At 40.4% G+C, this 19,948-nt stretch overlaps 1 protein-coding gene across 4 annotated transcripts in view; it reads right to left on the reverse strand.

Annotated features, from left to right (window-relative positions):
- Positions 1-19,948, reverse strand: part of SLC14A1 (solute carrier family 14 member 1 (Kidd blood group)) — a 110,602-nt gene that overhangs the window by 20,652 nt on the left and 70,002 nt on the right. For all 4 annotated transcript variants that reach the window (XM_020985749.2, XM_020985750.2, XM_020985752.2 and 1 more), the window contains 4 exons: positions 14,427-14,555; positions 12,620-12,806; positions 2,549-2,696; positions 2,266-2,400 (listed from right to left, as the gene is read on the reverse strand). In XM_020985749.2, the coding sequence (XP_020841408.1) occupies positions 2,266-2,400; positions 2,549-2,696; positions 12,620-12,806; positions 14,427-14,555 (599 nt within the window). The remainder of the gene's footprint in view (positions 1-2,265; positions 2,401-2,548; positions 2,697-12,619; positions 12,807-14,426; positions 14,556-19,948) is intronic.

The following is a 19,948-nucleotide window of genomic DNA, read 5'->3' on the forward strand; positions in this document are numbered from 1 at the left end:
TCAGAAATGAGATAGACTATCACTGAGACCCTTCTCTAAGCCTTTGCAGAATGGCAGGATGTTCCAGAGCTTGTGCCCCACTTTTAGAGACTCTCAAACCCCAGGGTCACCTTCATGCCACGATGAGCTAAAGAGATAAGTCAGCTTCTATTACTATTCCAAAATAAACAAACAGTGCCTATGGAAGAATAAACCACTCCCTGGATGTGAGAACAACGATCAGAGAAAAAGTTAGCTTTTTTAGACCCTCAGTTAATGTTCTAATGTCCTGGAGCCAGAGTCCACCTATGTGGAAGGAGATAGCATGGTGTACCACAAAGAACACTGACAGAGAAAGCAGGAGATACAAGTTCAAGGCCCAGCTGGACCAGTAAGGAACTATGTGACCTTGAGCAATGGACTTCACCCATAAATGAGTTAACAAGGTCCCCCTCATCCCTAACACAGTTTTGATTAGACAATTCATGCATTCCCCAAAGTTTTCAGCCTAATCAGCTAATGCATTTAATGAAGTGGGTTTAGGATTTAGCTTAAAAGAATTTGCTGTTGATTTCTTTGGCCTGAAACATTCTCCTGGTGATGACAATAATCTAGATCATTTTATAGCTGAGGAAACTGGAGTCCAGGAAGTTAAGTCACAACATATCCTGAGTGTCAAGAATACTAGGCTAAAGGACAACTTATATTCATTTTTCCCTGAGTAACAATAACCATAATAATTGCAGCTTAGATCTGAATAGCACTTAGTACTTTTAAATTGTTTCATCATTGTGATCTCTTATTATATTCAAAACAACCTGGTGAGTAGATGGAAAGTAGGTATGATTATTCCCATTTAACAGAGGAAGAAATTAAGGTCAAATGACTTTCTCAGTACATAAAGATCCTGGGCAGAAAGAGTCATACCTTTGACCCATTTGGGATGCTTTTGGTTTTATTTATTCAGCCCCTTCTGTTTAGAGAAATGGAGTCATGGCATCAGACAATGTCTTAGAGATATTCCAGACCTCTCCTCATATTCCCCTCACCCTAAACTCACCTATATCTTATCTTCTTCAGAATTCTTCATGGATTCTGTCTCTGTCTCCCTGCTCCACCCTCCATGTCCTGCTATTTCGCTTAGAGCAACTAAAACAAAGGTTGAATTTTTCAAAAGGACTTTGTCAGCTGCCAGAACAAAGTTGGTAGAAAAAATAAATTTGTAGGATATAAAATTGTTACAGTCACAGAGTGTAGGAGAATAATAGCCCTAATTGGCCAGTACTGCTTCCTGAGCTAAGTAGCTTCATATTTTATCCCAATAAACTCTGGGTCTCGCCCTGCTGCATGGCCAGCTACTATGCTACCTAAAGGGAATGCTATTATATGTACACACACACACACACACATGTACATATACATGTGCGTATGTATGTGCATATAATATGTGTAAATATGTGGGTGCATATATAAGTACGTACACACACACACACACATCCTTGTGTACCTTTCGTCCACCTTCCAGTTCCTTTTTGTGCCAAAGGGCGGCCCTCTCAGTTCCTTCCCTATTCATAAGGCAGGGCCAGTCTACCTTATACAGTACATCTAAGTATAGCTTAGTATATGGAGTACAGCTTTGAGGGGACAGGCTCCTTTCTGCCTTTGACTGTTTCTTGACATTAAGGCCACACTCAAGTTAGTGAGCGAGATAGAATAGGAACCCAGCTATTCTGACACTTAGTGTGGTATCGTGAAAAGAACCCTTGATTTAGCATTAAAACCACTGGGGTCAAGTTACTAATCTGCTCTTTTACAACCTCTGTGACCCTGAAGAAAACATTTAACTTCTGCTCCTCATTTTCCTCCTTTCTAAAGTTAGGGGTGACTTTGTATGATCTGAGGTTCCTTCTAGCTATAGTCCTCAGTTTCCTTATCTGTAGAATGAGCAGGTTAGGTTAGATGACCTATAAAGCCCTTTCTTGCTCTAAACCTATCACCCTAAGTCAGGAGTTCTGAACCTGGGGCCCATGAAGTTTTTTTTTTTAGATATATTTTGGTAATGATTTCAGTATAACAGGTTTCCTTTGTAATCATGCATATTTTGTGCATTAAAAAATATTGCCCTGAAGTGTCTATAGACTTCGTCAGACTGCCAAAGGGGTCTATGACACTAAAAAGGTTAAGAGCATCTGTCCTAAATCTGATGCTTCTAGGTCAGTGTTTTTTTTTTTTTTCTTTTCAACTCATAGTTATTAAGCCAGCCCTGGAGCTTCATTGAATACATACCACAGGCAAGTGATAGGAGATGAGTTTGCCAAGTGAGAGCCATGAATATTCCTCCTATTGCCATGCAGGCCAGAGAGCTGTTGTAGCCCCATAATCCAACGTAGATATCATCGAATGAAGCTGAAAGGGTCAGCCCTATCACACAAGTGAAATGGAGTTAGTGAACGTTTCAAGAAGGGGCCCAGTACACTGAAAGAAGCTGGATTAGCAGAAGTTTGATGACAGCCCTACACATCACCTACTTCATTCGAGAGACCCGCCCCTCCTAGGCACGTGGGCATACCTGCTATAATCCCTACTGTCGATCCAATCGCTGCATGCAAACCCATGAGCGGGGAGGAGAGAAGAATGGCAACTAGGAAAAGGCCGCCAGTCCAAGGATTATCACAGCCGTAGATCTGACCAACTCCCACCGGGATGGCTTTGAGTAACTGTAAAAATCACACCCCCCCCCCCCCCGGCCCACAAAAAAAAAAATACAGGGTTAATATAAACAGCCTCAAGTGAACACGGGTCATGGCTATAGATATTGAACCAAGTCCCACAGGATAGATAAGACAGAAGCAAGCATCCAAGACAGAATTCTAGTTTTAAACTTGGGAACTTGTAAAATTTGATCAGTGTGGGTGCTCCTTCCAGTGACCCCAGCCACTACCCCCAAACAAGATAATTTCATGAGCTGCTATGCTTCAGAAAATATAGCTATTGCTAATATTAATAATTCTGATCATTACAGACCAAACTATTACACATAATTGCCCAGATATAATGCTGATTCACAAAAACTCAAGGACAATATTTTTAATGGATGTTGAGATCCCAAATGGTTATAGTCTCCAAGCTCCATGGAAGGAAAAGCTTTCTAAGCACAGAGACCTAGAAGAAGAAGAGGATGAGGTGCATATCATCTCTGATATCCTGTATGCTACCGGAGTTGTCCTGAGGATGCCTGTGGCGAACCTACCAAGAATAAACTTCCAAACCTATTATTTTTATTCAACTAAAAAAAACCTGTGCCAATCAAACACTGAATATAAAGAAATAATGATAGGATAGCTTCTTTTCCCGAGAGCACTTCTATCTGAACCCCAGCAAAAAGAAGGGAAGATAATAATAATAATAATAATAATAATAATGATAATAATAATAATAATAATGATGATAATAATAATAATAATAAAAAGACTTAAACTTAGTCTAAAACTTCCATAAAATTGGAAGCAATTAATAGTAAATTGATTCACTAGGACCATGCTTACAATTCTGTTGTTGACTACAGCTATTTGTCTAAGGTGTTGGGGTAGGTAGGTGATGCGGTGGATAGAGCAACAGGCCTGGAGTCAGGAAGATCCGAGTTCCACTTTGTCCTTAGCCGATAACTAGCTGTGTGACCCTGGGCAAGTTACTTAGTCTGTATTTGCCTCAGTTCCTCTCCTGTAAAATGGAGACATGCTGGAGAAGGAAATGACAAATCACTCCAGTATCTCTGCTGAGAAAACCCCAAATGGGGTCACAAAGAGTCAGACACAACTGAACAAAGCTTTTATGTCAGTCATCACTGGCAATCAGCACATAATATTCTTTTTTTTTGGTTTTTTTGTTTTTGTTTTTTTTAGTGAGGCAATCGGGGTTAAGTGACTTGCCCAAGGTCACACAGCTAGTACATGTCAAGTGTTTGGTCTGAGGCCGGATTTGAACTCAGGTCCTCCTGACTTCAGGGCCGGTGCTCTATCCACTGCGCCACCTAGCTGCCCCCAGCACATAATATTCTTAAACACTCTATGTATTTCCTGATTACATTTCCTATATGGGTTCAAACTCAACTTTTTTCACATAAGAGGATTCCCAGGAAGGTATAGGGTCTGACCTAAGAAAATAAAAGTTTATCCTTCACAATAGAACTATTGATGGGGACCAAGTGATTAATTTTCTTGTGATTATTTCCCTGTTTGTCTTGGTTGTTAAGCAATGTACAAATACACCTTAAATTATTTCAAGATGACATGTGTATGGGCTTTATTAAATCTTTGCATACTTTAATAACAAGTCTGTAGCTATGACTGAAACATTTTTATGACATTTAAAAGTAAATTCATCTTGGGGCAGCTAGATGGTGCACTGGATAGAGTACCAGCCCTGGCTTCAAGAGGACGTGAGTTCAAATGTGGCCTCAGACACTTGACTCTTAACTATGTGACCCTGGGCAAGTCACTTGACCCCATTGCCTCACCAAAAAAAAAAAGCAAATTCATCTTAGTTGGAAGCAATCTCACTACACAACTGTATACAACAGAGACATATTTCAGATTCCATAATGGGGGGGGGAAATGGCTACAGTCAAAAAGGAGGTGAACCATCTGTGTCCTGGCAAACAGGCCTAAATCCAGCTGTGAGAAGGAAATTCACATTATCTTCAAATGCCACTGACTGAGAAGTAGCATTCTATAGTGGACAGAGCACAGGAATTTGAGTTAGGGAGACCTGGGTTTGAATCTCCACTGAGATGCTTATTAATTACGTGATGCTAGACAGGTTACTTACATGTCTCAGTCTCAGTATTCTCACTTGAAAAAATGGGGATGATAATAATACTTGTAGAACTTCTAGAACCTTCCTCATAGTGTTATAGAAAGTACTTTAACAACCTTAGGGACTGTTTAGGGTGTTCCAAAAGTCTTAGCGCAGTGTTAAGTTTTAGTAGCTTATTTGAATAGGTTAAGATTAATTTACTCCAGTGACACACATTATCTTTTAGAACAGTTTTATTCTTTCTTTTAGTTTCATGTTAATTTTGACTTTTGGTCTAACTAGGAGCTGCTGTTGTTCATTTTTTAAGAGGACCAATGATATCACAGGTGATTTGGATATCACCAAAGATATCACAGTGTTTTGATTTGCACATGGTTTGGATTTCAGTGAGGAAGAGTTACACAAAGTCATCAGACTCACTGTCATCCAAGTCTAGTGGCAAGCCAAAAATCAGGATGACAGGTGATGGCCAGGATAGGGTAGATGATTTTTGGTGTCTGACCACGCTCTAAATGCCCCACAGCACCTGCTTCAGCTGCCTTCATGACCGTTGGAACAAATTGTTCTCATCAGCCGGGGGGGGGGGGGAGAGGAGTCTTCACATGCTTAGGGTAGACATCTCTTAACTCACTGATGGGTTTGAGGACTATCAGTTACCCTCAACCTAGTTCAGTCCATCTACTAAGATGGTTTTACTGGGTTGTGGCCCCTGCGCATGCTACAGCTTTTTGGAACCACAGGTGAGAGTTGGGAGGCAGGTGGACGTCAAAGGGGGATGAGCAACCCTGAGAAGGGCTCGCAAGCCCTTAAACCAGAGGGGCTAGTCCTCCCTGAATATTCCATACATCCCACTAGAAGCTCTAATAAGATATATTTTACTCAAATAACTGACTATTGAAGAGTCATTTCCTTAAAATACCAACAACATAATTTTTTGATTTTTTTCAGTGGTCCCTCCTCCACTTTTCCACAATTCTCTTGTCAAAGAAAGCAGTTACGATACATAAGTGTAAGGTTTCTGTGTTGCCTAAAAAGCTTTTGGTCTCATTCCTTTCCCTGATCTGTGCTTAATAATGTAATTCTCACCACTTCACCTTTTCCTACCTTTGCAGCAAAATTACCAAGTATCAAAGTATATGTTGATTTAATTTGGAGGTTCTTTTCAAGTTCTTCCTAAAATCCGCTTTGACTACATGACTAATATGGAAATATGTTTTACGTGATTGCACATATATAACCTATATCAAATTGCTTACTGTTTTAGAGAGGAGGGAGAAAATTTGGAACTCAAATTTTAAAAAAAGGATGTTAAAATTGTCTTTACATGTAATTGGGAAAAAATAAAATACTATTAAAAAGAAAAATAAAATAAAATCTACTGCAACCACTGTTGTTTGATAAGCTAAAATTGGTCTCAATTTTTTGCAAATTTACTTTAACGAGCACTGAAGTATGAAATGAACAAATGAGCCATGAAATTATGTTTCTTGTTGCCTTTGGGCACACAATAAAATGGACTCTTCTAATTCCTTTACTCTTCAAGGGGAGTGTATAAGCCATTCTTCCACTTAATGATGTCTTAAAATCCTACTGTTAAAGGTAGAAAGCACCTCCGAGGCCATCTGGTCCAACCCTTTCATTTTAGAGATGAGAAAACTGAAGCCCAAGGAGACTGTGACTTGCCCAAGGTCATGTGGGTTTTAGATGGTAGAAGTGGGCTGCACACTCAGGTACTTTGGTGCCAAACCCAACGCACTTTCCATTGCCTTCCTTCTTCTTTCCTCCTCCTCCTCCTTTAGCAAGAGTATAAAGACTGATAGGATTCAGTTCTTTCTAGTAGCATATATACTTGTTGGTCATTGGAAAATGATCTCACAATCAGAGTACAAAGCCAAATCAAAACATACAGAGGGTCTAAAAGATACATGTTTGTTAGCATCCTTTGTCCCCAGCAACTGTCATTATGCCTCTCTAAGCACGGAAGTGGCAGGTAGCAGCCCAGGACTGAGGGCTGCTTGGTGCTTTTCTTTCAAAGATGGCCAGCATCAGAGAATTTATTACAGCATGGTCAGCTGACTGGTGAAGAGCCTTCACACAATTAACTAGGCTCAGAAAGCTGACTCTGTGTGTGGCCAAGACTGTACCTGAAGCCTTTCTGGGAGGGAAATTATAATAGTTAATTTTTATAATATAATTTATATTTATTTATAATATATATTATTACAATATGTATAATAATTTAGAAATAATAATAGTTAAAATGTGTGTTAAGGTTTACAAAGCACCTTACACAAATTATCTCATTTGATCCTCATAACAATTCTGTGATATAGCTTTTATTATTATCTCAGTTTTACAGATGAGGAAACTGAAGCTGAGAGAGAGTGACTTATCCAGGATCACTCAGTTAGTAAGGGTTTGAGGTAGGAATTGACCTTCCTGAGATCATAGCCAGCACTCTAACCACTGGTCCACCTAGCTCCCTCTAGGATAGAAAATGTTCCTTTGGGAACCTTGGGTCACCCCGATTGGTGTAGGAATTTGTAAAGGATTATTATAATTTTCCTCTTCATCAAACTGTTTACACTGATGCAGGTGTGAGTAGTGCTAGGTGGTGCAACGTATAGAACATCAGGCCTGGAGCTGGGAAGATATGAGTTCAAATTTGACTTCAGACACTTGCTACCTACTGTGGGCAAGTCACTCCAGTATCTTTGCCAAGAAAACCCCAAATGGGGTCACGAAGTGTCAGACAAGACTGAACAACAGTGTGTAGAGTGGAGGTTAAGTGGCTTGCTCAGCATTGCACAGCCAGTGTGAACCAGGTCTTCCAGCCCTCCAGGACCACTCTATCTACCATGCCATGCTGTCTCTCATTCTATTACCCCCCCCACCCCCGCTTCCAACTGGATTTCCTGCTTTTAGTATCTCCTTGCTCCAATCCATCCCTCACATAGCTGCAACAAAAATCTTCCCAGGGCACAGATCTGAGCAAATCGCCCCCTGGTTCAAAAACCTCAGTGGCTCCTTATGGCCTCTAGGATACAAATTCTTCAGGTTAGTACTTTATGAGTCTTAACAACTTACCTCCTACCTGCCTTCCTTTCCAACCTTATTTCAACTGCCTCCTGCTTCCACCATCAAAGTCCCATCCAAATAGCATTACTAGCTGTTTCTCAAACTTGACCTTCCATTTCCCTTTGCTACTCCTTTTTGCCTCTTTGTCCTCATCTTCAAGGTTCAGCTGGGGTGCCAGCCCCATGAAACCTTCCTTGATCTCCCCCAACCCCAACTATAGCTACTGCTCGCTGCATTTGGGTTTTTCTTGGCAAAGATACTGGAGTGATTTGGCATTTCCTTCTCCAGCTCATTTTACAGATGTACAAACTGAGGCAAACAAAATTAAGTGACTTGCCCAGGGTTGCAGAGCTAATAAAGTGTCTGAGGGAGGATTTGAACTCCAAGGCCGGCACTCCATCCACTGAACCACTACTGGAGATGATCTCTAAAGTCCCTTCTGGCCCTCATGCTCTTATCCTTTGCCTTACTAAAACATTAGCTGTGATTGGTTAGTCAGCGGGTGAAGGGATGGGAGGAATGCTGTTCTAAGAGTTTCATGGGTTTCTGAGAAATGCACAAGGGCTGTATGAAACTGTTTACAAGGGTGGCTTACCTCAACCCATTTACGACTGCATACATTTCTTGGATTATTAAATATTACAGAAAATCAACTTCAAAGACAGCAGGAACTAACATTTTATCTAATTGCCAGCATGGTTTAAAGTCACATGCCATCAGACAGCAGTTTAAGTGACCTTCCCCTCCCCCCCCTTCTCTCAGTAGTATCTAATTTGGTGATGTCAGTTTGTGCCTGGAGACTCATCCCTATGTGATGTCAAAGTAACTACTTGGAAAATTGAAAAACTCAGCCCCATAGCTAGAAAGTAGATTCTCTGGTTGCCAAAAAACTGGTTTGGCAGAATTGTTTGTCTTTGGGCAGAATTTAGCCAAAGTGACCCATTGTTGGGTAGAGTCTGAACTGCTGTAAAACTCCAGTGTAGGTGCTGGGAACAAATGGAGAAGTCATAATCATAATGATGACTGCTTACATTTATTGTACTCTAGACAGAAACGTTTATGGTTTACAAAGTGCTTAATGTACATCATCTCATTTGAGTCTTGCAAATAGCTCTCCCTGGGGAAGGCAGCAAGGCATAATATAGCATAACTAGGTTGGAGGTCAGGAGACCTGGATTAGGGAGCACTCTCTTACCATCTGAGTGAGCTTAGAGAAGACACAAATTTTCTAGATCCCAGTTTCCGTATTTATATAATGAAAATAATATCTATCTTTCCTACCTTCCCTTCTTTTAAGTAACTTCAGTACTTCATCCCCCCTTGTGGTCCAGCACCCTACCTCAACATTGCCTTTTCCTCTCCTTCCCAATTCACCTTCCCCTCTCAGGACCAGGCTCTTGGTTCCTTCTTGGGTAACAATTTACCAATATGATAAACTCATTCCTAGAGGAGGTCTCCTCGTTTTCCTCATGACCTTCCTCTTACTTCCCTTCTAAAAACATGTATGCATTTTAATCGGGACCTTCTGAAAACAATGACTGTAAGTGTGAGATATTCAGGCCATGTAGGAGAAAAGGGCAATGTCATATCAGGCTGAGAAAATGCTATTTTGGGTGCAGTTAGTGTCTGATGAGATGGTTGTTTCTCTTAAAGCTATCTTCCATGGACTGTATTTATTTTGTAAATACCGACTTATGTGTATGTTGTCTTCCCCATAATAATGTAAGCTTCTTGAGGACAGGTATTGTTTTGGCTTTTTCTTTGTATTAGCAGCCCTTAGCACAGGGGATCACACATATTAAACATAATAAATGTGTGTTGATTACTTATTTGATTCTTATTCCATTTATATGAAAGCCTGGTATTATGAGTAATAGCTTTGTTTGGAGATTGGGAGCTATGCCATGGGTTTGTTTCCAGCATGGGATAGTGCCAATATCTGAATAGTCCTAACTTGGAGCTGGGGCCATTCTGAAGGCATCCAGATTGTCCAAGAAAGCCTTCAAACATGTCTGGTCTCCTCTGGACCACTGAAGCAAAGCTTTGAAGGCTACCAGACTGACATTATTGTTATACATATGATTGTACCCTTAGAATGTTTCTTCTTCCTTTTTTTTAATATCCCCATACTTACTTAATTCTCTCCTTTAATATCCTTCTGGGCCACTGACAAAGGGGAAAAGTAATTACTCATAACAGTCCTCAAATTTGCTGGGTAATAGCTATTTGGGGTATATAGAGAGAGTAATAGCTATTTGGGGGCTTTATCTGGAAATTCACCAAAGCATTTTTCAGTCTTTGAAAACAAGCACTTATGAGTTAAAAAGGTCAAGTTTCCTTTCATTTTCTTTAATATCAAGTTCTCTCTACTTTGCAGTTATCAAGATGACCTTAATCACACTTGCCAGAAAAACACTAAGAAGAACCAGAATTCACATCCTTTGGTTCTACCTTCAACCCTTTTCTCTTCTTTTTCTCTTTTTCCTGTTTTCAATCCCCAACATATATACATGAAGGCAGTTAGATGGCAAGCGGATAGAGCTCTGGCCCTAGAGTCAGGAAGACTTGAGTTCAAATGTGGACTCAGATACTTATTAGCTGTGTGACCTCAGGCAAGTCAGTTAAACTGTTGGCCTCAGTTTCCTAATCTGTAATGGGATCTGTCCTCCCAGGGTTGTTGTGAGGATCAAATGAGATAATAATTATAAAGCACTTAGCATAGTGCCTGGCATATAGAAGCACTACATAGTTAGCTATTATTATCATTGGTGATCAGGGATAGAAAACTTGACTGCTGGCTCTACTACTTATTATCTGTGGAATCATGGGCAAGCCACTTTACTGTGGTCCTCAGTTTCTTCAACAATTAAATTAAAAGGGTTAGATTAATCAAAATGAGCAAAAGCCAGTTTATGGCAATGGAAAAGGACAAGGAACCAGGACATCTGCTTTCTAGTTCTAGATCACTCATTTATCGTCATATGACCATAGGCAAGTCAGTCCCACTTTCAGAGTCCATTTCTTTCTCTGTAAAAGGAAGGGAGGAAGCTGCTTGGTATAGTAGAAAGAACTCTGACTGGAGATTGAAAATCTGGGTGTGAATCCCTTCTCCACTTCTTAGAGCCTGAGTTGCCTTGGGCAGATCCCTTCCTCTCTCTCTAGGTCTTAATTCCCTCATCTATAAATTGGTAGAGGTAGGCTAGCTGATCTCCAAGGTCCCTTCAAGTTCCTTCTTTCTTTCCCTCTGTCCATATAGGGTGGTGGTATCATTGTTGTCAGCGTCGTCATCGTCTTCTTCTTATTAAGTCTTAATCACTGAATGGGCATTGCCTCAGTCAAACTAAGACCTGTTAAAGACCTTAGCTTGAAAAGGCCAAGGTGCACCACTGCATCATGGGCCATTTCCAGTTATCCTGCTCTATAGCTGGCCACTGGACCCAGGCGGCTCTGGAGGAGAAAATGAGTCCTGTGACTTTGCACAGCCCTCCCTCTTAAATCCAATTCACATGCATGCCATGGCATCACCTCCCAGATGTCATGGTCCTCTTAGAGAAGAAAGGACAAACAACAGCAAGTTCTATGTCTGATAATCCCATGATTGGGTAATGAACACAATTCACTTTTATATGATTCTTTAAGGTTTACAGAGAGCTTTCTTCCCAACTCTTTTTTCCCCAACTTCATATAGTGCCTACAGGTGAGAGCTGGCTGACAGGTGGACACCAAAGGTGCATAAGCAGCCCTGAAAAGGGCTCAGCAAGCCCTCATACGGGAGGTGTAGTCCTCCTTGAACACCCCATTCTGGGCCGTCACCAGTCATTGTAACTTCGATGACTCTGGAAGAGAGAATGAGGCTGACGAGTTTTTTGCAACTCCGCCTTACTTAAATCCAATGCACAGGCAAGTCAAGATATCACCCATCATGCACTATTTTACCCCAACATCTGATGTCATTGGCCCTCTTTGAAAACAAAGGATGAACCACAACAAAATATAGTCCCTACTTATATGTTAAGCACTGTGGTAAGCACTATAAATATTATCTCATTTGATCCTTATAATAGCCCTACAAATTAGGTATTATTATTATTCCAGTTGAAGAAACTGAGGCAGACAAAGATTAAATGACTTGCCCAGGATCATACAACTAGGAAGTGTCTGAGGTCAAATTTGATCTCAGGTCTTCCTAAGTTCAGAGTCAATCCACTGTGCCACCTACCTGCCTCTGTGTATATTTGTTGGGAGCTGGAAATAGAGAAAAGAGAAAAAGAAAAGGGTTGGAGTGGTCACCACTGCCCCACCTACCTGCCTGTGGTATAGGCAGTGAAGGGCAAATCTCTAAGATGTCCTTCAGCTCCAAAATTCGTTTTTGTCTAGGATCAATTTTAATGACATTCTTCAATTCAACATTCAAGCAATCCATAAAATACTTGCCTTTCCAGGCAGCTACTCTGTAGTATTATCTCTATTTTTGTTGTTCAGACAGAGTTCCATAAAAAAGTTAGAATGTCAGCCTTGAGCCAGTAGACTCACCTCATATTATCTGGAATCCAATGGGCTTTATAAAAGAACTTTGTTTTGAATCTGATTTTTAACATTTGTTAATAATGGCAGTTAAGATGACTTTACAGAGATGATAAAGTGTCTTGGATGCACAAGGGCTTTTATATTCATGCACAAGAAAGCAACAGACCTCTCACTATATTTTATGTAAGGAGAAAATGTGAAAAGAGAATGTAACTCTTACCTCAGGAACATTGATCTGAGACCAGGTGACATTGGAAACCGATGTTGTAGCTACTTTGGTGGGAAAGAAAGGGTTTTTAGATCCAGTGGCTGCTGAGTACATTGTTAATGCCATGTTGAAAGGCAGGGTGAGGACAGGGAGGTCCCATTTAGAGAACACTGAGCCCAACGCACTGGAAAAAATTGGACTGAAAAACAAACAAAACAAAGATGTCAAACCAGGAAGACCAACTTGAGAGCTATTGTATAGGCAGACTTGACTTTACTTGGTAAATGTGCTCTAGCAAGCTTGTGTGTAATATTAACTTGATAGGATATATAGAAATGCATTAGGGGAGCTTTATTGAAAAAAAATAACCCTGGTGATTCCTGTTGCACAGTGAAAAATACGGCTATAAAGAAAAACATTCACTCCATGATTTAATCTTTGTTACTGATTTGGATTTTCATACTTTGAAGTTGCATACAAAAGGGTAAACCTCTACTTTGAAAATGCATTTTATGAGGGGCAGCTAGGTGGCGCAGTGGATAGAGCATGGGCCCTGAAGTCAGGAGGACCCGAGTTCAAATCCGACCTCAGACCAAACACTTGACACTTGCTAGCTGTGTGACCCTGGGCAAGTCACTTAACCTCAGTTGCCTTTAAAAAAAAAAAGAGAAAATGGGTTTCATGAGAGGAATCATGGGGTAGTGGCTAATGAGCTGGGTTTAGCATCTGAAAGCCTTTGATTCAAGCCCCATCCCTGACATGTGCTGGATGTGTGACTCTGGGCAAGTCTCCTAACTCTAGACAATTTTCCAAGACTATAAATTGTCCAGAGCTCTCTCTGAAAAACAAACAAACAAACCCAAGTCCTAGATATTCTCACCACATCCACTCCCTGCCAGAAATAAAAATTGAATTTTTTTTTTGTCCTGCATTCTCAATTGGTTAGAGACTGTGGTCCATGTGCCCTTGAGTGACACAGGTTTCCACACCCTCTATAGCATAACAGAAAATCAAGAGGAGGCACTTTTGTATGCATACAACGGAAGAGAGGGAAGTAGAATTAAGCAGTTTTCTTGAAAAAATATCTCATGAAAATGCATTGAATTACTGGCAAATTCAGAAAAAAGCCTTGAAAATCTTAGACATTGTGGGAATCTATGCTTTGAGGCACTTATCATAGTGAGGAATTTTCCAAAACTGGAAACCATAGAGGATTTTAAAAAAAATTTTAAATTTATTATTTTTTTTTAAATTTAAGCACGAGGCAGACAGGCAACAAAGGGGTGGCAGAGAGAAGGCTGGATTTGGAGCCAGGAGGACCTGGGTTCAAATCCCACTTCTGACATTTATTAGCTGTGCAAAGCCCTTAACCTCTCTGAGCCTTCTGGAGCCCCTTGGAACTTATCTGGAGACAGATCCATTGGCTTGAGGTTCTCACCACAAGCAAAATCACAGTTCTTTGATATCAGGATGAAGTAAGATAATCTTCTCTAATTCTGAAATTAGACATGAATGTTTTGCCATTTTCTTACTTGTTATTAAAATGCTCCAAAAGGAAATGAAATACATTCAGCAGTATGTGGTATATATTCAGTATACCTATATTAATGTGGGATGCTATCACAGAAGAATTTGAGGCTGTATTTAGAGCATAAATCTGGGTTGTTCATTTCAGTATAAAACAGCAGTCGAATTCACTAAATTTTTAGCATGTGACCTCAAATAACCAGCAGCATTAAATGTTAATTTTTTTCAACTGTTTGCATGTCATTGATGCAAATGAAAAAGCATGTATTTTTTAAAAACAGGTTGTACTCACCACGTCATGGACATGACAAGTACAGGGAATAAAAGCCACCAGTAATAGTCTCCGTTGTAGCTTAAGAGAGCCATGAGTATTCCCACCAGGGTGGCATTATAGCCATGAAGCCCAGCGGCAATTGCTGACCTGTAGGAAAGAGGCACTGGAATTGATGGGCTGCAACATGGAGGTTAGACTTGTTCTGCTTGACCTCAGAGGACAGAACTGTGAGTAATGGGTGAAAGCTAATTATCTAGGTTTGATATAAGGACATCATCCTACCAATCACAGCTACCCTTTCGGGAGACGCCTGGCAGTACAGAAAAGAGTCCCAGTTTTGGAGTCAGAAGACTTGGGTTGATATTCTTGTTCAGTTGTTTCAGTTGTGTCTGACTCTTTGTGACTCCATTTGGGGTTTTCTTGATAGAGATACCGAAGTGGTTTGCCATTTCCTTCTCCAGCTCATTTTACAGATGAGGAAACTGAGGCAAACAAGGTTATATGACTTGCCCAGGGTCACACAGCTAGTAAGTGTCTGAGGCCAGATTTGAACTCTGGTCTTTCTAACTCCAGGCCTAATGCTCTAACCACTGTGCCACCTAGCTGCTTCTCACTTACTATCTGTGTGATCCTGGGTGAGGCATCAGACATGCATATTCTGCCATTTTCCTAGTTTCCCCAGTTTCCCCATCTTTAAAAAGAGGAAATTGAACTCAATGGTCTTCAAGGTCCCTTCCTGCTCTGAAATCTATAATAAAGGAATATCCTTCCCAGGAGGTCTAAAGTAAAGGTTGCATGATCACATATCTGATTTGATATTGACGGGAGAGTCTTTTTCAGGGAGAGGGACCAGATTGTCTCTGAAGGTCTTCCCACTCTGAGTTATTTGGACATATGCTGATCCTGCAGAGGTGGGATAGAACCATGCATCTATGGAGCACTCCATACTTCCAAAGCATTTTTCCCTTCATATTCTCATTTCATACAATCTTAAGGTAACTTTAGTTAAGGTTTCAAGGTGCCATCATTCAATTCAATCAACATTTATCGTTTTACATATAAAAAGAACCATGTTCTGTACTGGAAACACAGAGACAAAAATCATACAAGCCCTACAATCAAACAGCTTACAGTCTAAAGGGGAGAGGGGAAGAGAAGGATAGTAACCAGATAACTTTCAGACGAAGAGAAGAGGAACAAAGAAGTCCGGGCAAAACTGAGACACTGAAGAGGGCATTTCATCTGAAGAAAGAGTAGATAGGGAAGACTTTTTGGAAGATGCAGTATCTGAGGTGGACTTTTAAAAAGGAAGGGAATAGAATAAACAGAGGGCTGGATAGGATGAAGGGAAACTAGTTAGTTCTTCACAACATGACTACTATGGAAGTGTTTTGCATGACTACACACGTATAACCTTTATCGAGTTGCTTGCCTTTTCAATGAGGATTGGTGGGGTGGAAGGAAGGGAGAGAATTTGGAACCCAAAGCTTTAAAAACAAATGTTAAAAATTGTTTTTACATGCAACTGGGAAATAAGATATACAGGCAATGGGGCATAGAAATCTATCCTGCCCCACAGGAAAGTAGAAGAGGAAGAAGATAAGAGAAAGCAGAGGATAGAAGGGAGGGCAGATTAGGGGAAGGAGTATTTAGAATGCACACTGTCTTGGGGTGGGTGGGGCGAGATGAGGAGAACATTTGGAACTCAACATCTTGTGGAAGTGAATGTTGAAAACTGAAAAAAAAATAAAGAGAAAAAAAGCTAAAAAAAAAAAAAAGGAAGGGGAAAAACCTCAATGGGTGGAGGAAAGGAATCCATTATCAGCATGAGGGAATAAAGGGGAGCAAAGGCATGGAGACAGGAGAGGGCAGCATAAGGATGGGAGGATGGAATGATTTAGTTAGAGAGGCAGCTGGTGATACAATGGATAGAGTTCTGGGCTTGGAGTTAGGAAAACCTGAGTTCAAATCTAACTTTGGACAATAACTAGATGTGTGACTTTGGGGAAGTCACTTAACCTCTTTTTGCCTCAGTTTCCTCAACTGTAAAAAAAGTAGATAATAATAGCACCTACCTCCCAGGCTTGTTGTGAGGATCAAAGGGCATAATAATCATAAAGCACTTAGCACAGTGCCTGGAACATCATAAGCACTACGTAAATGTTAACTATAAATATTACCACTAGTGTCATTACTATTACCTAACTTCTTAGTTGCTTAAGTTACTTTACTTCTCTTTGCTTCATTTTCCTCTACTGTAAAGTGGAGATGATAATAGTATCTATTTGTCAAGGCTGTTATGAGGATCAAATGAGACAATATTTGTAAAAAGCACTTAACACAGTGCCTGGCATGTAGTAGGTGTTGTATAAATGTTTATTCACTTCCCTTCTCATTCCCTTCCCCTGATAAGGTTGGAATGTAGAGAAAATGAAGGGAAGCAGTATGAATATCTGTATAGTCTAAAACCAAATTGGGAGGATCTTGAATGCCAAAGTCAAGAGTTAATGCTTTATTTAAGAGACAAGAAGGACTAGCTGTATGACCCTGGGCAAGTCGCTTAATCCCAATTGCCTTAAAAAAAGAGAGAGAGACAGAGAGACAGAGAGAGACAGAGAAAGAGAGAGAGAGAGAGAGAGAGAGAGAGAGAAGAGAGAGAGAGAGAGAGAGAGAGAGAGAGAGAGAGAGAAGAGAAGAGAGAGAGAGAAGAAGGAGATTCTGAAGGTTTTAGAGCAGAGGAGTGATTGTAACTGTGTGAGAGAAGATGTCTCAGGCAGCAGTGTGGAGTCCAGTTAGGAGCTGTTATGATAGCCTATGTTAGAAGAGTTGGCAGTTGGAGTAGAGAGAAGAGACCAGATAAGAAATATCATCCAAGTTGAAATGGCAGGTGTGATTACTGGTTGAATCATGTCAGATAAGGGAGAGAGAAGAGACAAAGAGGGTTCCAGAGTCATGAGCCTTAGTTAATAAGCCTAGGAATGATGGTGGCTTGGTCAACAAAAATGGAGACCTTAGAGACAGAAAAGGTTTATGGTAGGGAAAGTGATGAGTCATTTGCATAGAGGTGATAATAAAGCCATGAGAACATATAACATGCCAAAGAAGAGAATCTGTAGAAAAAAGAGGAGAGGTCCTTGGGGATTCCAAAGTTCAAGCAGGAGGAGGATGGTGAGCCACAAAAGAGAATGAGGAGCAATCACAGAAGTAGGAGAAAGTTTGTGAGCATGAAGCATTGTGGAAACCAAGGGAGGAAAAGGGTGATTCATCAAGATGAAAAAACACCCAAACATAATAAACATAAAAATACCCCAAACATAATTAACTTTGGTGATCTTTAGGCCATTAGTGACCTTGGAGAGACCTGTTTCAGTATAGTAGTGTGGCTGGAAGCCAGACTCCAAGAGTTTGACCAATGAGTAGCCAATGCGGAAGTAGAGACCATGAGTATGAACTATTCTTTTTTCTTTTTTTAAGTGTGTGAAAAGGAAGAGAAAAGTAAGAAGTAATTTCAAGTAAATTCAATTTCTGCAATAGGATCTAAAGAAAGGTAGTTTTGTTTTTTCAAAACGGGAGAACTGATTGTGTCTGTAGGCTGAAGGGAAGTTAGACATGTAAGAGGGAATCAATAACAGAGCAAGATAACAGAGAAGATAGAAGGGGAGGGAATGGAGGGTATAGGTAAGCAGGTTAGCTTCAGGAGGAGAGATACCTTTTCCTCTGTAATTAGAAAGCAGGAAACAACTGGTGAGGACATTCAGAGGAACAGGAGTGGAGAAAAAATGGCTAGGAGAATTCCCTCAGATGGCCCCCAATCTTCTCAGTCAAGTAGGCAACAAGATTTTCTGCTGAGAGTAAGTGAGGAACAGATAAAGTTGGGGGTTGAAGAAGAGAAAGGTTTGGAGAGCCTCTCTGGATAATGTGAAAGGTCAACAACATGAGTAAAAGAAATGTTATTCAGCAGTGAGTGCCCAGCTGAGGTTAGATAGTATAAATGTGTGGTAGGCCCAGTCACTAAAGTTTTATGAGCTCCCCCAGCACTTTTCAATAGCATTGGAGTAGAAGCAGAAGAGGTAGAAAGTAGGGATTTCCCAGGGTTAAGGGTACAGGGCAGAAGAAACAGAAGGTCACAGGGACAAAGGATTCAAAGACAGTGAAGAGGGACTAATGAGTGCTGATCAAATGACCAAAACTGAGTAGGGAAGTATGTAGGCCTAGAACAGAGTTGATATATTGTGAAATTAGGGAGGAACTGAAGTACAGAGGTCATGATAAGCCTGAAGAGCAGGAGTGAAGGAAGAGGGAGAGGAGGAACACAGGAGATTGTGGTCAGAGGGAATTTCAAAGTTCAGGATCATGGAGATGTTACAGTGTCTAGTGATAATGAGGTCTAAGGTAATTCTATATTCTTGAACAGCTGATGTAGAGTAGAGGTGGAAACAGCTGGAAGACTTCATCACACAAATACATAAGTAAAATAACAAAAATACATTTAATTTGTTCAACAAATTCATTTCAGTTCAACAAAAACTTGTGGAATATAAAATTTTTTTAAAGAGCATGGTTTTAAAAATAAAAAAATATACTTATATCTCCATGTATGCTTCTTTTTTCTTTTTTCTTTTTTTTTTTTTGGGGGGGAGGTAATCTTTCTTATTGTTAAAGGGAAGGAAGAATAAGGAACAAATTCACGCACTTCTGGTTCTATTTAGCCTTTTCTTTCCAAAGTCAAGTGTTTTGTTTTAAAAAGGACTTCTGCCTTGTTTAGAGATTTTTACTTATGAAAGTGTCTTTTCTACAGACAAGAAAGCTAAGTGGCGGAGTGGATGGTGTGCCCAGCATGGAGTCAGAAGAATCATCTTCCTGAGTTCCAATCTGGCCTGACACTTATTAGCTGGGTGACCCTGGGCAAGTCACTTAACCCTGTTCACATCAGTTTCCTTATCTACAAAATGACATAGAGAAGGAAATGGCAAACCACTCCACTATCTCTGCCAAGAAAACCCCAAAGGGGGTCACAGAGAGTCAGATTTGACTGAAAATGACTGACTCTATAGATGGTCTCTGAGGTTCTTTCTGGTTCTAGATCTATAAACCTATGAATATCTCATGCAAAATGTACAACTTGTGAAAGCCATCTAACTTCTTACAGCCTTGACCCTTACTTAGCTTGGTATGAAAGAACACAGACTTTGACGTAAGAAAAATTTAGTTCAGATTCCTACCTCTGACTTTATTTAGGTGACCTTGGCCAAGTCATTTACCTTCTCTGGGCCTCAGTTTCCTCATCTGTAAATGAGGAGGTTGGACCAGATGTCCTCTGAGGTCTCTTTCAGCTCTGGATCTATGATCCTAGGACCCATGTGCCTATAGGTACTGACACTAATGGTTAAAAGAGCTAAGGACCCTAGGATCATAGATCTTGAGCTGAAAGGGCCTTTAGGGCTATTTAATCCAATTCACTCATTTAAAAGATGAAGATTTTGAGGTCCAGGGAAGTTAAGGGCACAGGTAGTGAGCTCTAGAGGTAGAGTTTGAACAAA

The sequence above is a fragment of the Phascolarctos cinereus genome, unplaced genomic scaffold, assembly GCF_003287225.1.
Source record: "Phascolarctos cinereus isolate Bilbo 61053 unplaced genomic scaffold, phaCin_HiC Scaffold_4;HRSCAF=312, whole genome shotgun sequence".
Taxonomy (NCBI): Eukaryota; Metazoa; Chordata; class Mammalia; order Diprotodontia; family Phascolarctidae; genus Phascolarctos; species Phascolarctos cinereus.